Source organism: Mauremys mutica, chromosome 8, assembly GCF_020497125.1.
Source record: "Mauremys mutica isolate MM-2020 ecotype Southern chromosome 8, ASM2049712v1, whole genome shotgun sequence".
Lineage (NCBI taxonomy): Eukaryota > Metazoa > Chordata > Testudines > Geoemydidae > Mauremys > Mauremys mutica.
This window is the reverse complement of record NC_059079.1, coordinates 3,150,250-3,165,338: the sequence shown is the minus strand read 5'-3', so window position 1 is coordinate 3,165,338 and position 15,089 is coordinate 3,150,250. Positions and strand designations below refer to the sequence as shown.

The 15,089-nt window shown below is 70.9% G+C and overlaps 1 protein-coding gene across 1 annotated transcript in view; it reads left to right on the top strand.

The window, feature by feature from the left end:
- Window positions 1-15,089, top strand: part of PTCH2 (patched 2) — a 53,298-nt gene extending 38,209 nt beyond the window's left edge. Inside the window, exons 9-24 of the mRNA XM_045028950.1 lie at window positions 219-350; window positions 428-583; window positions 1,259-1,351; window positions 1,853-1,978; window positions 3,354-3,472; window positions 4,171-4,567; window positions 4,827-5,139; window positions 6,922-7,064; window positions 7,618-7,798; window positions 8,163-8,446; window positions 9,525-9,662; window positions 10,237-10,379; window positions 10,749-10,848; window positions 11,260-11,514; window positions 11,738-12,154; window positions 13,196-15,089. Of these exons, the coding sequence (XP_044884885.1) occupies window positions 219-350; window positions 428-583; window positions 1,259-1,351; window positions 1,853-1,978; window positions 3,354-3,472; window positions 4,171-4,567; window positions 4,827-5,139; window positions 6,922-7,064; window positions 7,618-7,798; window positions 8,163-8,446; window positions 9,525-9,662; window positions 10,237-10,379; window positions 10,749-10,848; window positions 11,260-11,514; window positions 11,738-12,154 (2,997 nt within the window). The 3' untranslated portion in view covers window positions 13,196-15,089. The remainder of the gene's footprint in view (window positions 1-218; window positions 351-427; window positions 584-1,258; window positions 1,352-1,852; window positions 1,979-3,353; window positions 3,473-4,170; window positions 4,568-4,826; window positions 5,140-6,921; window positions 7,065-7,617; window positions 7,799-8,162; window positions 8,447-9,524; window positions 9,663-10,236; window positions 10,380-10,748; window positions 10,849-11,259; window positions 11,515-11,737; window positions 12,155-13,195) is intronic.

The following is a 15,089-nucleotide window of genomic DNA, read 5'->3' as shown; positions in this document are numbered from 1 at the left end:
TGTGTGGTGGGGGAGGGAGGGCTGCCCATTGAGAGGGGCGTAGCAGGGGGCCGGGTGCCCGCTGGGAGGGGCGTGGTGGGGGCAGACTGGCTGCTGGGAGGTGTGCGGCGTAGCGGGGGTGGGGTGCCCACCGCGAGGGGCTCAGGGGGGTGGGAGGGGGGTGGCGTGGCCGGGGGGCTGCCCTCCAGTCGTGTCTCTGAGGCCCCGGCTCTCCCCAGCTGGCGCAGGAGTCCCTCCCGCAGAACAGCTCCCAGCGTGTCCACGCCTTCTCCACCACCACGCTCAGCGACATCATGAAGTCCTTCTCGGACGTGAGCGCCATCCGCGTGGCCGGGGGCTACCTCCTGATGGTAGGTACCCTCCCCCCCCGCCCGCGCACGCTGACCCCGCCCCCGCTGACCCCGCCCCTGCTCTGCTCTGCTTCCAGCTGGCGTACGCCTGCGTGACCATGCTGCGCTGGGACTGCTCCAAATCCCAGGGGGCCGTGGGCCTGGCCGGTGTCCTGCTGGTGGCCCTCTCCGTGGCGTCAGGACTCGGGCTCTGCTCGCTGCTGGGGATCTCCTTCAACGCAGCCACCACCCAGGTACCGCACCGCACGGCAGGGCCATGGGGAGAACCTGCCTGCCCCTCGGGCCTTGCTCACCCTCCTGCGCGGGGGCTGGAGCTGGCACCTCCGGGGCCGGGACCTACCTTCTCACCTGCTCTGCAGCCCTATGGGAGACCTGTGGGAATAACACAGGCACTCTGCCCTCGCCGTCAGGGCTGGCCCTGATGCCCTAGTGCGGCACTAGGGGGCGCTGTGCTGCAGGGAGTGGGGTGGGGGATCAGTAGGGGGCGCTCTCCCCCTTGCCATTAGGGCTGGTCCCAACACCGCGGTGCAGCACTAGGGGGCGCTGTGCTGCAGGGAGTGGGGTGGGGGATCAGTAGGGGGCGCTCTCCCCCTTGCCATTAGGGCTGGTCCCAACACCGCGGTGCAGCACTAGGGGGCACTGTGCTGCAGGGAGTGGGGTGGGGGGTCAGTAGGGGGCGTTCTCCCCAGCGTCTGAGCTTGGTGCAGGGCGCTAGCTGTGCCCCAGCCTGTGCCGGTTGCTCCTGGGGATCCCTTGCCCTGTTCCCGTGGGATCCTGGGTTCTCCGGGTGGAGCTGTGGTGGGTGCTTCTCCCCCAGAGGTGGGCGCATTCCGGCGCAGGGAGAGGCAGTGGTGGCAACTGGACTGGCTGCAGACGCTCAGTATGGAGGCTGGTTTTTGTCCCCACAGGTGCTGCCGTTCCTGGCCCTGGGCATCGGGGTGGACGATATGTTCCTCCTGGCTCACGCCTTCACTGAGACCAGCCAGCACGTCCCCTTCACGGTGAGTGACCCTGGCCTGGGTGACCTGCCACGGGAGCGGGCGCGTGGCGCTGGGTGACCTGCCTCAGGGGCGGGCGTGTGGCACTGGGTGACCTGCCTTGGGGGGCGGGGGCGTGGCGCTGGGTGACCTGCCACGGGAGCGGGCGCGTGGTGCTGGGTGACCTGCCTCAGGGGCGGGCGCGTGGCGCTGGGTGACCTGCCTTGGGGGGGCGGGGGCGTGGCGCTGGGTGACCTGCCACGGGAGCGGGCACGTGGCACTGGGTGACCTGCCTCAGGGGCGGGCGCGTGGTGCTGGGTGACCTGCCACGGGAGCGGGCACGTGGTGCTGGGTGACCTGCCTCAGGGGCGGGCGTGTGGCGCTGGGTGACCTGCCTTGGGGGGCGGGGGCGTGGCGCTGGGTGACCTGCCTCGGGAGCGGGCGTGTGGTGCTGGGTGACCTGCCTCGGGGGGCGGGGGCGGGCGTGGGGCACTTGGTGATCTGTCCTGTTTGTTTGCCTCCCAGGAGCGGACGGGTGATTGCCTGAGACGCACAGGCACCAGCGTGGCCCTCACCTCCATCAGCAACATGATCGCCTTCTCCATGGCAGCCCTGGTGCCCATCCCTGCCCTGCGCGCCTTCTCCCTGCAGGTACGGGCCCCGCCCTCGCCCTGCGCCCCTTCTCCCTGCGGGTACGGGCCCCGCCCTCGCCCTGCGCCCCTTCTCCCTGCGGGTACGGGCCCCGCCCTCGCCCTGCGCCCCTTCTCCCTGCGGTTACGGGCCCCACCTTCGCCCTGCGCCCCTTCTTCCTGCGGGTACGGGCCCCGCCCTCGCCCTGCGCGCCTTCTCCCTGCGGGTACGGGCCCCCAACACCCCCCCCCCCCCACCCTCGCCCTGCACCCCTTCTCCCTGCGGGTACGGGCCCCACCCTCGCCCTGCGCCCCTTCTCCCTGCGGGTACGGGCCCCACCCTCACCCTGCGCCCCTTCTCCCTGCGGGTACGGGCCCCACCTTCGCCCTGCGCCCCTTCTTCCTGCGGGTACGGGCCCCGCCCTCGCCCTGCGCGCCTTCTCCCTGCGGGTACGGGCCCCCAACACCCACCACACCCCACCCTCGCCCTGCACCCCTTCTCCCTGCGGGTACGGGCCCCGCCCTCGCCTTGCGCCCCTTCTCCCTGCGGGTACAGGCCCCCAACACCCACCACACCCCACCCTCGCCCTGCACCCCTTCTCCCTGCGGGTACGGGCCCCACCCTCGCCCCGCGCCCCTTCTCCCTGCGGGTACGGGCCCCGCCCTCGCCCTGCGCCCCTTCTCCCTGCGGGTACGGGCCCCGCCCTCGCCCTGCGCCCCTTCTCCCTGCGGGTACGGGCCCCGCCCTGCGCCCCTTCTCCCTGCGGGTACGGGCCCCGCCCTCGCCCTGCACCCCTTCTCCCTGCGGGTACGGGCCCCGCCCTCGCCCTGCGCCCCTTCTCCCTGCGGGTACGGGCCCCGCCCTCGCCCTGCGCCCCTTCTCCCTGCGGGTACGGGCCCCGCCCTGCGCCCCTTCTCCCTGCGGGTACGGGCCCCGCCCTCGCCCTGCACCCCTTCTCCCTGCGGGTACGGGCCCCGCCCTCGCCCTGCGCCCCTTCTCCCTGCGGGTACGGGCCCCGCCCTCGCCCTGCGCCCCTTCTCCCTGCGGGTACGGGCCCCGCCCTCGCCCTGCGCCCCTTCTCCCTGCGGGTACGGGCCCCGCCCTCGCCCTGCGCCCCTTCTCCCTGCGGGTACGGGCCCCGCCCTCGCCCTGCGCCCCTTCTCCCTGCGGGTACGGGCCCCGCCCTCGCCCTGCACCCCTTCTCCCTGCGGGTACGGGCCCCGCCCTCGCCCTGCGCCCCTTCTCCCTGCGGGTGACATGGCCCCACACACGTGTCGGACACACGGAGACCCAGGCCCTGTCACTGGCCTAGCTGTGCTATGGCCTCACGCCTGTCGGCCCCGCAGGCCCTGGCTCCCCAGCAGGGTTTAACCCTTCGAGCCCCGTGTCCCCGCAGGCTGCCGTGGTGGTGGTGTTTAACTTCGCCATGGTGCTGCTCATCTTCCCGGCCATCCTCAGCCTGGACCTGCACCGACGCCAGGACCAGCGGCTCGACGTCCTGTGCTGCTTCTACAGGTGCCGTCTCCCGCTGCCAGGAGGGCTGGGGGCGCCCAGGGCAGAGCCAGGCCCGTGCGGTGCTCCGGGCAGGGGCTGGGGGCACCCAGGGCAGAGCCAGGCCCGTGCGGTGCTTCGGACGGGGGGCGAGGGGCGCCCAGGGCAGAGCCAGGCCCGTGCGGTGCTCCGGGCAGGGGCTGGGGGCACCCAGGGCAGAGCCAGGCCCATGCAGTGCCCTGAAAGGGGTGGGGGTGCCCAGGGCAGAGCCAGGCCCGTGTGGTGCCCCGGAAGGGGTGGGGGGTGCCCAGGGCAGAGCCAGGCCCGTGCGGTGCTTCGGACGGGGGGCGAGGGGTGCCCAGGGCAGAGCCAGGCCCGTGCAGTGCTCCGGGAGGGACGGCGATGGGCGGCAGAGCCCCCCTGCCAGGCACGGCTGGGCCCAAGCGTGCGCCCGCAGGCAGCCCCTGCCAGGCCAGGATCGGGCCCCAGCTGGCAGGGCTAAGCCATGGCTCTGGGGGGTGCTTGGGGCCTCGCCCCCTGGCTTGACCGCAGCTGGGGCAGCCAGTGGGGGTCGCTCCAGGGGCAAATCCCACTGCCCGCTAAGCAGGGGCGGTGCTGCGCCCAGCAGTGGGTGCGGCGACCACCAGGGCAGTCGTGCGTGGGCAGAGGGGCACCGGACCCATCGCAGCTCTTTGAACGTCCCCCGGCTCCTCCTCCCCCAGCCCGTGCTCCTCCCGTGTCATCCAGATCCAGCCGCAGGAGTACGCCGACGCCAGCGAGACCCACGCCTCTCCCCCCTCGCCCTACGGGCACCCGGCCGTGGCCACCAGCACCCAGATCACCACCACGGTGCAGGCCTTCGCCCGCTGCGACCCCTCAGGCCGGCACGTTGTCACCATCCTGCCGCCCACCGCCCAGGTGTGCACCGCGCCACTGGCCCCCGCCGACCTGCTGGGCTCCCAGCTCTTCGCCCCGGCCAGCTCCACCCGCGACCTGCTGGCCCAGCTGGACGGGGCCAAGGGGGGCCGGGAGTGCGTGCCGCTGCCCCTGTGCCGCTGGAATCTGGCCGACTTCGCCAGGGAGAAGTACGCCCCCCTCCTGCTGCAGACCCAGACCAAGGTAGGGGGGGTGGGCCCCTCATCTCCCTGGGGACTCAGGGGTGCAAGATGGGGGGCTGGGGCAAACCCTGGCAGTCCTGGGGCTAACTCCCAGGCTGTTCAGGGGAATGCTGGGGGGCTCCCTGGCACTGGGGGGAGCCTGGGGGTTGGGGGGCTCCCTGGCACTCCGGGGGGAGCTGGGTGCCCACTGCTCGCTGTGGGCCTGTGCTGCAGGGCAGGGGACTGTGCCGGGCGCCCCCTAACGGGCTCCCCGTCCCCAGGGCATCGTGGTGCTGCTGTTCCTGGCGCTGCTGGGCCTCAGCCTGTATGGCAGCACGCTGGTGCACGACGGGCTGTACCTGACGGACATCGTGCCGCGGGGCACCAAGGAACACGCCTTCATCGCCACCCAGTCCAAGTACTTCTCCTTCTACCACGTCTTCATCGCCACCCAGGGCGGCTTCCACTACCCCAGCTCCCAGGAGGCGCTGTACGGCCTGCACCGGGCCCTGGGCGCCCTGCAGCACGTGGTGCGCGACCACGCCCGCCAGCCGCCCAAGATGTGGCTGCACTACTTCCAGGACTGGCTGCGAGGTGAGGCGCCCGCTGGCCCCCGCCTGCCCTGTCTGCCCCTGCCGGCCCTGTCTGCCCCTGCCGGCCCTGTCTGCCCCTGCCGGCCCCCGCCTGCCCTGCCAGCCCCCGCCTGCCCTGTGTGCCCCTGCCAGCCCCCGCCTGCCCTGCCAGCCCCCGCCTGCCCTGTGTGCCCCTGCCAGCCCCCGCCTGCCCTGCCAGCCCCCGCCTGCCCTGTCTGCCCCTGCCGGCCCCCGCCTGCCCTGTCTGCCCTGTCTGCCCCTGCCAGCCCCCGCCTGCCCTGCCAGCCCCCGCCTGCCCTGTCTGCCCCTGCCAGCCCCCGCCTGCCCTGCCGGCCCCCGCCTGCCCTGCCAGCCCTGTGTGCCCTGTCTGCCCCTGCCGGCCCCCGCCTGCCCTGTGTGCCCCTGTCGGCCCCCGCCTGCCCTGCCAGCCCTGTGTGCCCTGTCTGCCCCTGCCGGCCCCCGCCTGCCCTGTGTGCCCCTGTCTGCCCCCGCCTGCCCTGCCAGCCCTGTGTGCCCTGTCTGCCCCTGCCAGCCCCCGCCTGCCCTGTCTGCCCCTGCCAGCCCCCGCCTGCCCTGCCAGCCTCCACCTGCCCTGTGTGCCCCCGCCGGCCCCCGCCTGCCCTGTGTGCCCCTGTCGGCCCCCGCCTGCCCTGCCGGCCCCCGCCTGCCCTGCCAGCCTCCACCTGCCCTGTGTGCCCCTGCCGGCCCCTGCCTGGCCTGCCAGCCTCCACCTGCCCTGTGTGCCCCTGCCGGCCCCCGCCTGCCCTGCCAGCCTCCACCTGCCCTGTCTGCTCCTGCCAGCCCCCGCCTGCCCTGCCAGCCTCCACCTGCCCTGTGTGCCCCTGCCAGCCTCCACCTGCCCTGTGAGCCCCTGCCAGCCCTGTGTGCCCTGCCAGCTCCCACCTGCCCCCGCCTGCCCTGTGTGCCTCTGCTGGCCTACGCCTGCCCCTGCCTGCCCTGGAGTCCTGCTGTCAGCCTACAGGTTTGGCCGGCGTGGTTTGGATAACCTGCCCCCGCATCTCTAAATCTGGGGGGAACAGCCACAGTACCTGCACGTGGGCTGTCACGCACCCACCCCTGGGCTCTCACACACATGAGTTCTGTGCCACGCACTCACCCCTGGGCTCTGACACACACGAGTTCTGTGCCACGTGGCCATGCCTGGGCTCTCACACACGCGCATTCTGTGCCACGCGGCCACCCCTGGGCTCTCACACACAGGAGTTCTGTGCCACGCACCCACCCCTGGGCTCTCACACACACGAGTTCTGTGCCACGCACCCACCCCTGGGCTCTCACACACACGAGTTCTGTGCCACGCACCCACCCCTGGGCTCTCACACACAGGAGTTCTGTGCCACGCACCCACCCCTGGGCTCTCACACACGAGTTCTGTGCCACGCACCCACCCCTGGGCTCTCACACACACGAGTTCTGTGCCACGCACCCACCCCTGGGCTCTCACACACACGAGTTCTGTGCCACGCGGCCACGCCTGGGGCCCGCATACGCACAGCGCTTCTCTTGCACACGGGCCCGGCCCCTCCTGTGCCCGCGCTGCCCTTCAGTGCCCCGATGCAGCCATGACTCTGGGCTGGGGGCAGCACTCGCTCAGGATACTGAGCAGTAGCAGGGGGTGGGCATGGAGATGCCCATGGGCTGGCTCAGCCAGGCAGGACGGGCAGCCCCTGCCCATCCAGCATCGCTGTCTCGTGGCTGGGAAGGGCCGTGCAGTGTGGGGAGGTCTCCGTCCGTCCCCGTAACCCCCGCGCTCTGTCCCCAGGCCTGCAGGCCGCCTTCGACAGGGAGTGGCAGGCCGGGCGCATCACCCGGGACAGCTACCGGAACGGCTCCGAGGACGGCGCGCTGGCCTACAAGCTGCTCATCCAGACAGGCGACAAGAAGGAGCCGTTCAACTACAACCAGGTGAGCCAGCCCCACGCCCCGGCCCTGAACTCACCTGTCAGCCGGCCTGGCCCTCCGGCCCCCGCAGCTCACCCCGTGCCCTGCCCGAGAGCCGGGCCCGGCCCTGAGCTCGCCTCTGAGCCCCCGCAGCTCACCCTGTGCCCTGCCCGAGAGCCGGGCCCGGCCCTGAGCTCGCCTCTGAGCCGGCCTGGCCCTCCAGCCCCCACAGCTCACCCCGTGCCCTGCCCGAGAGCCGGGCCCGGCCCTGAGCTCGCCTCTGAGCCGGCCTGGCCCTCCGGCCCCCGCAGCTCACCCCGTGCCCTGCCCGAGAGCCGGGCCCGGCCCTGAGCTCGCCTCTGAGCCGGCCTGGCCCTCCGGCCCCCGCAGCTCACCCCGTGCCCTGCCCGAGAGCCGGGCCCGGCCCTGAGCTCGCCTCTGAGCCGGCCTGGCCCTCCGGCCCCCGCAGCTCACCCCGTGCCCTGCCCGAGAGCCGGGCCCGGCCCTGAGCTCGCCTCTGAGCCGGCCTGGCCCTCCGGCCCCCGCAGCTCACCCTGTGCCCGTCTGCTCCCCGCAGCTCACCACACGCCGCCTGGTCGACGAGAACGGCATCATCCCCCCAGAGACCTTCTACATCTGCCTGACTGTGTGGGTGAGCAATGACCCGCTGGGCGTCGCCGCCTCCCATGCCAACTTCTACCCCCCGCCGCCCGAGTGGATCCACGACAAGTACGATTGCACCGGCGAGAACCTGCGAAGTGAGTGCGGTCGCGGGCACGCCTGGGCACACGCGGGCACATGCAGGCTGGGCCCGTGCCAGACACCCCACACACGCCACATGCTGTCCTGCCGGGCACGGCCCCATGCACCAGCTTGCCATGCAGTGTCCGGCCGGGCACCCCCATGTGCCACACAGGGTCCTGCCACCCCCATGTGCCAGCGCACCACACAGGGTCCAGGTGGACACACCAGCTGGCACCCTCGTACTGAGCTCCCCGTTCCAGTATTGCCCACCCATCTGGGCTGGCCCGGGCGCTGGCATGGGAGGAGGAAGGGGGCAGTGTCGGGGGGGCAGGGGCTGTGGCATCCCCCCGCCTGACCCTCGCTGCACCCTCCCCCCAGTCCCTGCAGCCCAGCCCCTGGAGTTCGCCCAGTTCCCCTTCTACCTGAGCGGCCTGCGCCAGACTGCGGACTTCGTGGAGGCCATCGAGAGCGTGCGGGCCGTGTGCGAGGAGGCGGCCCGGGAGCGCGGCGTGGCCAGCTACCCCAGCGGCTACCCCTTCCTCTTCTGGGAGCAGTACATCGGCCTGCGCCACTGGTTCCTGCTGGCCGTCAGCATCGTGCTGGCCTGCACCTTCCTGGTGTGCGCCGTGCTGCTGCTCAACCCCTGGACCGCCGGCATCATCGTGAGTACGCCACGGGGTGGGGTTCAGACGCTCGAGACCTCGCCTGGGGACGGGCCCCCTGGAGCCCCCGGTCGCCCCCGGCCTGGAACACCCTCCAGCGCCTCCCGAGCGTCTCCAGGGGCAGCCCGGAGCCTTTCCCTGGCCTGGCCTGGCTTGCACCCCCTGGCACCGGCGCTCTCCCAGCCTGGGGGTCCCTGGCATAGCTCCCCAGGCCCTGACCCTGCAGTCGGCTCTGCTGCCCGGAGCGCTGGTCCCACCCTGGCCCCTGGGCTCCAGGCAAGCAGATCCGACTCGGGGGGGGGGGTGTATTCCAAATATCCCCCCCTGGCCTGGCATCCCCCTCCCCATGTCCTTCCAAGGCAGCTGGGCAAAGCATCTGTAATTGGTATCGTTCATGGCAATTGGGCACCCGTCACCCTGGCGTCTGGGCTCTTGTCTGGGGCAGAGTGGATGGCTGCCATGGGGCAGAACAGTAGGGCAGAGGTGCAGCGGGGCAGACAGGGTGCAGAGTGATGCAGCAGGCACAGTGGGGCAGATGCTGTGGGGCAGGGCAGTGGGATGGATGCCGTGGGGCGGATGCATTGGGGCAGGGTCATGGGGCGGGGCAGGGCCGTGGGGCAGATGCCGTGGGGCAGGGCAGTGGGATGGATGCCGTGGGCCAGGGCCGTGGGATGGATGCCATGGGCCAGGGCCGTGGGCGGATGCACTGGGGCAGATGCCGTGGGGCAGATGCCGTGGGGCAGGGCCGTGGGGCGGATGCCGTGGGGCAGGGCCGTGGGGCGGATGCATTGGGCCAGGGCAGTGGGATGGATGCCGTGGGGCAGGGCCGTGGGGTGGATGCACTGGGGGAGATGCCGTGGGGCAGGGCCGTGGGGCAGGGCTGAGGGGCGGATACACTGGGGCAGGGCCGTGGGGCGGATGCCATGGGGTAGGGCCGTGGGGCGGATGCCGTGGGGCAGGGCCGTGGGGCGGATGCATTGGGGCAGGGCCGTGGGGCAGGGCCGTGGGGGCGGATGCCGTGGGGCAGGGCCGTGGGGCGGTCCCGTCTCTCTGGCTGACTCGCCCCCGCGCCCGGCAGGTGGCCGTGCTGGCCATGATGACGGTCGAGCTCTTCGGGCTCATGGGGCTGATGGGCATCAAGCTGAGCGCCATCCCGGCCGTGATCCTCATCGCCTCGGTGGGCATCGGCGTCGAGTTCACCGTCCACGTGGCCCTGGTGAGTGGGGGGGGACCCCCCCAGCGCAGCCCCACAGAGATGGGGAGAAGCCCACCTGGGCCAGGGCAGCACCTGTTCCGGCAGCGCCCCCCACTGCGCCCCCCAGCCTGGGGGTGTCCAGCCAACCCACCCCCCAGCCTAGCTCCACTCAGCAGTGCTCAGCCATGAGACGCACTCAACCCCCCATCCCCCACTGCGCCCAGCTCCCCCCCCCCCCCCGCCAGCGCCAGCCCCCTCTAGAGCCCAGCTGGCTGGAGACCCTGGGGGGGGGGAGGGGCAGGGACAGTCCCGCCGGCCCCCGGGGGAGGGGCAGGGTCAGTCCGTCTCTCACGCCCCAGGGGGAGGGGCAGGGTCAGTCCAGCCTGCCGGCCTGGGGGGAGGGGCAGGGTCAGTCCAGCGGGCCCGGGGGGAGGGGCAGGGTCAGTCCGGCCGGCCCGGGGGGAGGGGCAGGGTCAGTCCGGCCGGCCCCCGGGGGAGGGGGAGGGTCAGGCCCTCTCTCCGGCCCCAGGGGGAGGGGCAGGGTCAGGGTCAGGCCCTCTCTCCGGCCCAGAGCTGAGCCGTGTCCTGCCCCCAGGGGTTCCTGACGGCCATGGGCAGCCGGACGCTGCGCTCGGCCCTGGCCCTGGAGCACACGCTGGCGCCCGTGCTGGACGGGGCGCTCTCCACGCTGCTGGGCCTACTCATGCTGGCCGGCTCCGAGTTCGACTTCATCCTGAGGTACCCGTGTGGGGGAGGGGAGAGTGCCTCTTTAGCTCAGCTCAGACGGGGACCGGGGGTGCATGCGGCTGTGGCCAGGGGTGCAGATGTGCCCAGAGTGCCTGGGGGGGGATGTGGGGGGGGGGGTGAGCATGCAGTGGGGCACTGGTGTGGGGCGGGCATGGGGCAGCAGGGCCGGGTGGGGTCGTGGGGTGTGGGGTGCAAGGCCCCACTGTGTGGGTGCTGTGCACCCGCCCAGGCCCATTTGCCTCTGCGTGGTTCAGGCTCTACCTGTCAGGGCTGAGGGGGTGGGCCCTGTTTGCAAAGCATGCTGGGATGCCCCGTGCCCATGGCGCGGCCGGGCTCCTCTCACTCCGTCTCCTCTGCCAGGTATTTCTTTGCCGTGCTCACCGTCCTGACTGTCTTGGGCCTCCTGAACGGCCTGGTGCTGCTGCCCGTCCTGCTGTCGGTCATCGGGCCCCCGGCCGAGGTGAGAGCCCCCAGAGCCCCTCTGCAATGGGGCCTGGCAGGGAGTGGAGACTAGTGCTTGAAGAGGGGCATGGCCACCAGGGTGCCTCTGCCTTGCTGGGTGCCAGGGTCAGATGGGGGAGGGGGAAACAGTGATCTGTGCCTCACACTGGCTCCGCCCACACCACAGGCTCTACCCACAAGCCCATGGGAGTGAGATGTTTCTTGGAGAATGATCAGGGCTGAGGTTAAAACCACCACCATTAGGTTTCAGAGTTAATGCTCGATTGAGCTGGACCGGGGGCACCTCTGCAGGCATGGAGCCCACTGAGAAGGGCCAGCCCTGGCCCTGATAGTGCCCCCAGCCCGGTTCCCTGTACCCTCTGGGCATCCCGTTGCCTTCCCGTCTCACCCTGTGCCCTCCTCCCCCCAGGTCATCCCAGCCGATAATGGCAGCCGCCTGCCGTCACCAGAGCCCATCCCCCCACCCATCAGCCATCACGGCTTCTACATGCGGCCGCCCCCGGCCTGGCCCGGCGCCTTCGCGGACTCCCTGGACTCGGAGTGCTACTCGGAGAGCACCGCGGGCTCGGGGCTGCCCTACGACCCCGGCGCCTACATCCTGCCGCCCGCCCCGGCCCGGGTCCTGGTGCAGGCCGGCAAGAACCCCGGCTGCCCCACCATCACGGTGAGTGCGGGCGCGGTGCCCCACCCGCCCGCGGAGCCCCCGCCGGGCTGTGGAAGGGAGCGTCTGGGAGGGGTGGCACCCAGGCCTGGGCTGCACTGTCTGGGAGGCCAAGAAGGGAGCTCTTGTCCTCATGCCTCCCGGGTGGGGCCTCTGGCTGCCCCCTGTTAGCAGCCCCCCGCCCCCCCTTGCCTCCTGGACTCACCGGAGTCTCTGCCCTGCACAGGTGGTGAAAACCTACCAGGAGAACCAGGAGCCGCCGGGGAAGAAGGAGCCACTGAGCACCAGCCAGCCCCAGTCCCTGCCTGCCAGCGACTCCCTCCCATCGGCCGGCCCGGATCTCAGGGACTTGCCCCAGCACAGAGTGCCCCGGCCCGGCCCCCCCGGCGCCAGGCCTGCCCCGCACCGAGCCCCCCGGCCCCTGCGGACTGCCCTCCCCGCCTACAGCGGCAGCTACACCACGGTGACGGCCACGGCCTCCGTGACGCTGGCCCTGCACCCCCCGCTGCCGGGCTCCCTGCAGGGTTACACCCATGACAGCTACGAGGACAGCGAGTCGGACTGCCCGGAGCCCGGCTCCACCGCGCCCACGACCCTCGCGCTCCACCACCCGGGACGGGCAGACGGCTCCGCGAGGCCATAGGTGAGCCTGGGACTGAGCCCTGTGCCAGGGGCTCCTTCGCCCCACCCCTGCCAGGCAGTGCCTGTGTCCGGCTGCCCCGGGGGTTACCTTGGGGCCAGCACTGCCTTTGGGGTACACTCCCTGTGCCCGGCGGGCCCTGGCGCCAAAGCAGCAGCTGTGTATGCACCCCTCGTGCCCGCAAACAGTGACACGCACAGGGTGCACACCTGCCCGCAGGCACAGATGGTGCACACTTGCACACACACAGATGCACATCCACATGGTCCCATGGGGCTCGCACACTCGTGCCTGCAGACAGGGACACGTGCAGGGTGCACACATGCCACCACACACATGGTGCACGCACACACACACAGCGCACATCCGCACATACACCTCTACCCCGATATAACGCTGTCCTCGGGAGCCAAAAACTCTTACCGCGTTACAGGTGAAACTGCGTCATATCGAACTTGCTTTGATCCGCCGGAGTGCGCAGTCCCGTCCCCCCGGAGCACTGCTTTACCGTGTTATATCGGGGTAGAGGTGTACCTAGTGGGCTTGCACGCTCGTGCCTGTAGACAGGGACACACACGGATGGTGCACACACATACAGACAGTGCACGGTCACATATACCTAGTGGGCTTGCACGCTCGTGCCTGTAGACAGGGACACACACGGATGGTGCACACACATACAGACAGTGCACGGTCACATGTACCTAGTGGGCTTGCATGCTCTTATCTGAAGACAGGGACATGGTGCACGCCTGCTCGCGCACACAGCTAGTGCACACATGTACTCACAGAGTACCACACACAGACAGTGCACATCTGCACATACCTAGTGAGCTTGCACGCTCATGCCCGTAGCCAGGGACACGTGCAGGGTGCACGCCTACCCTCGCACACGTGGGCCATGGAGCGTGTCGACTCCACGGGTGCTCGTGGCGTGTGGGAGGCCCCTGCGGACAGACGCCTTGGAGAAGCCAGCAGAGCTGATAGTCCGGCCGGTGGGCACGGGGGATCCGGCTAACCCGGCTGCCTTGTGTCTCCACACAGGTTGCCTTGGGAAGCGCCGTGGTTCCTAGCCGACGCCTGTCGTGGGTCCGGCTCCAGCGCCCGTGCCCAGGGAGCGGGCAGAGCGGAGAAGAGACGATGCGAGCACTGGCACCCTTGCGTGGATGCCAGCTGAACACTCAGCTGGAGTGAGCTGTGACCTGCGCCAGGCGCTGCCAGCAGGGGCAGTGCCCACGGGCGGGGCAGGAGCAGGGCTGCCGCCATCCCTGCATTGTGCTGCTATTCCCCAATGATGAATTATTATTATTTTATTTGTATTGCTCTGTGCTGGGCCGGAGACCTCGCCTGGCAGCGCCCCCGACCCCGCAGCAGCAGGAGACGGCTGGGCTGGGCTGGGCTGGGCTGGGCTGGGCTGGCGGGGGGGGAGCGGGGGCACAGCTGGGCCTTTTGGTGAATCGCTCGGCGAGGTTTCTATGCAAGGTGTGTGTGGCCGGGCGAAACCCCCAGGGGCTGCCGTGACGCCCCCACCCTGGCCCGGGGTCTCGGTTTGTATCCCCCCTCCCCTTTTCTGCGCCCTAGGAACTGCAGCACTAACGCCGGCCCCTTGTCACTTCGGGGGCGGCTGCGGGCTGGAGGACCGGCCTGGGGAGCCTTGGCAAAGGAGCTAGAACCCCCCCCGTGCCCCTCAGCCAGTCCCTCTCCCCATTGACCCCAGCTGTCCCCCACTCCGCTGTTCCCTTGTCCTGGGGCTCTGCACCCCGCATGGCATATGGGGGCTGGGGGGCTCAGCGGCTCCTTGGGCACGAGGTGGGGCCGTGCCCCGCTGCCCCGCCCCCAGCACCGAGTCGTGGGGCTGCCTGGGAGACCGGGGTGGGGAGCAGCAACCCCGCCCCCCCCGCAGGGGGTTGAGATGCCAGCCCCAGTGGGGAGACCTGACCCCTCCCCAGCCTGGGTCAGGGGGCACCCTGGACTCACGCGAGGGGCTGGAACAGGGGCCGTGTGCCCCCACCGGGGAGACGGGAACGGGCCCGACCCTAGTGCTGGAGGGGAAGGTCGTTTTAACACCTAAATGCTGACACCAGCAGGCCCCAGATCCAGCGAGGCCTAGCGGCTAGAGCACGGGCCTGGGCCTCAGGACACCTGGCTTCTCCTCCCCGCTCCTGCCTCAGTTTCCCCATGGGGACAATGCTACCCACCCTCCTTTGTAAATGGCTGTGAGGGCTCCTCCCGTGTGTTTGATGGTGGGGTGGGGGGGTGTCCTGGCAGGAAGGGGGTCGGGGAAAGGAGGGGATCTGGGGCAAATTGGAGGGGGATGTGCCCCCCCATACAGGCCCATCCAAGGCCTAGGTACTGCCTATGTCTCTCTTGCGCCCTTTATGGGGTGCCTTGGTCCTGATGCGCGGGGGAAGGGTGTATTCCCAATAGCCCCCCCACCCTCGTGCGATCGCACAACTCCCCTGCACGACCCCACACCCACCTGTGCAGTTGCAGCCAGATCAGGGAGCCTTTGAAAAACAGGAACCTACCCTGCCCCCTAAGCTGAGCTTCCCGCCCCCGGCCCCCGCCGGCCGGGCCCCGATCCTGCAGCCGGGGCCGCTCTCCGGAGGCAGGCAGGGCTCAGCTGGGCTCCTGGGGGTTTGGTGTGGAATCGCTGTTCCCTGGCACTTTAACCCCCCCAGCCCCAGGGTCCCTATCAGCCCCCGCCTGGGGCTTTCCAGGGCGGCAATGGGGGGCAGCGGCTCAGCGATTGTCCCCTCCTGGGCCGGGGGGGGGGGGGCTGGTCAGTACCGTGTGGGGCCACTGCCCCTGGCGCCCCCTGAGCCGAGCGGGGCCCCCCCCGGCCTGGCCCGGCCATATAAATTATTTATATTACAAAGAGGAAAGGTTTATTTTTGTAGTTTGTACAGACCCGTAGCCGTGGGCTGGAAGGTTTATT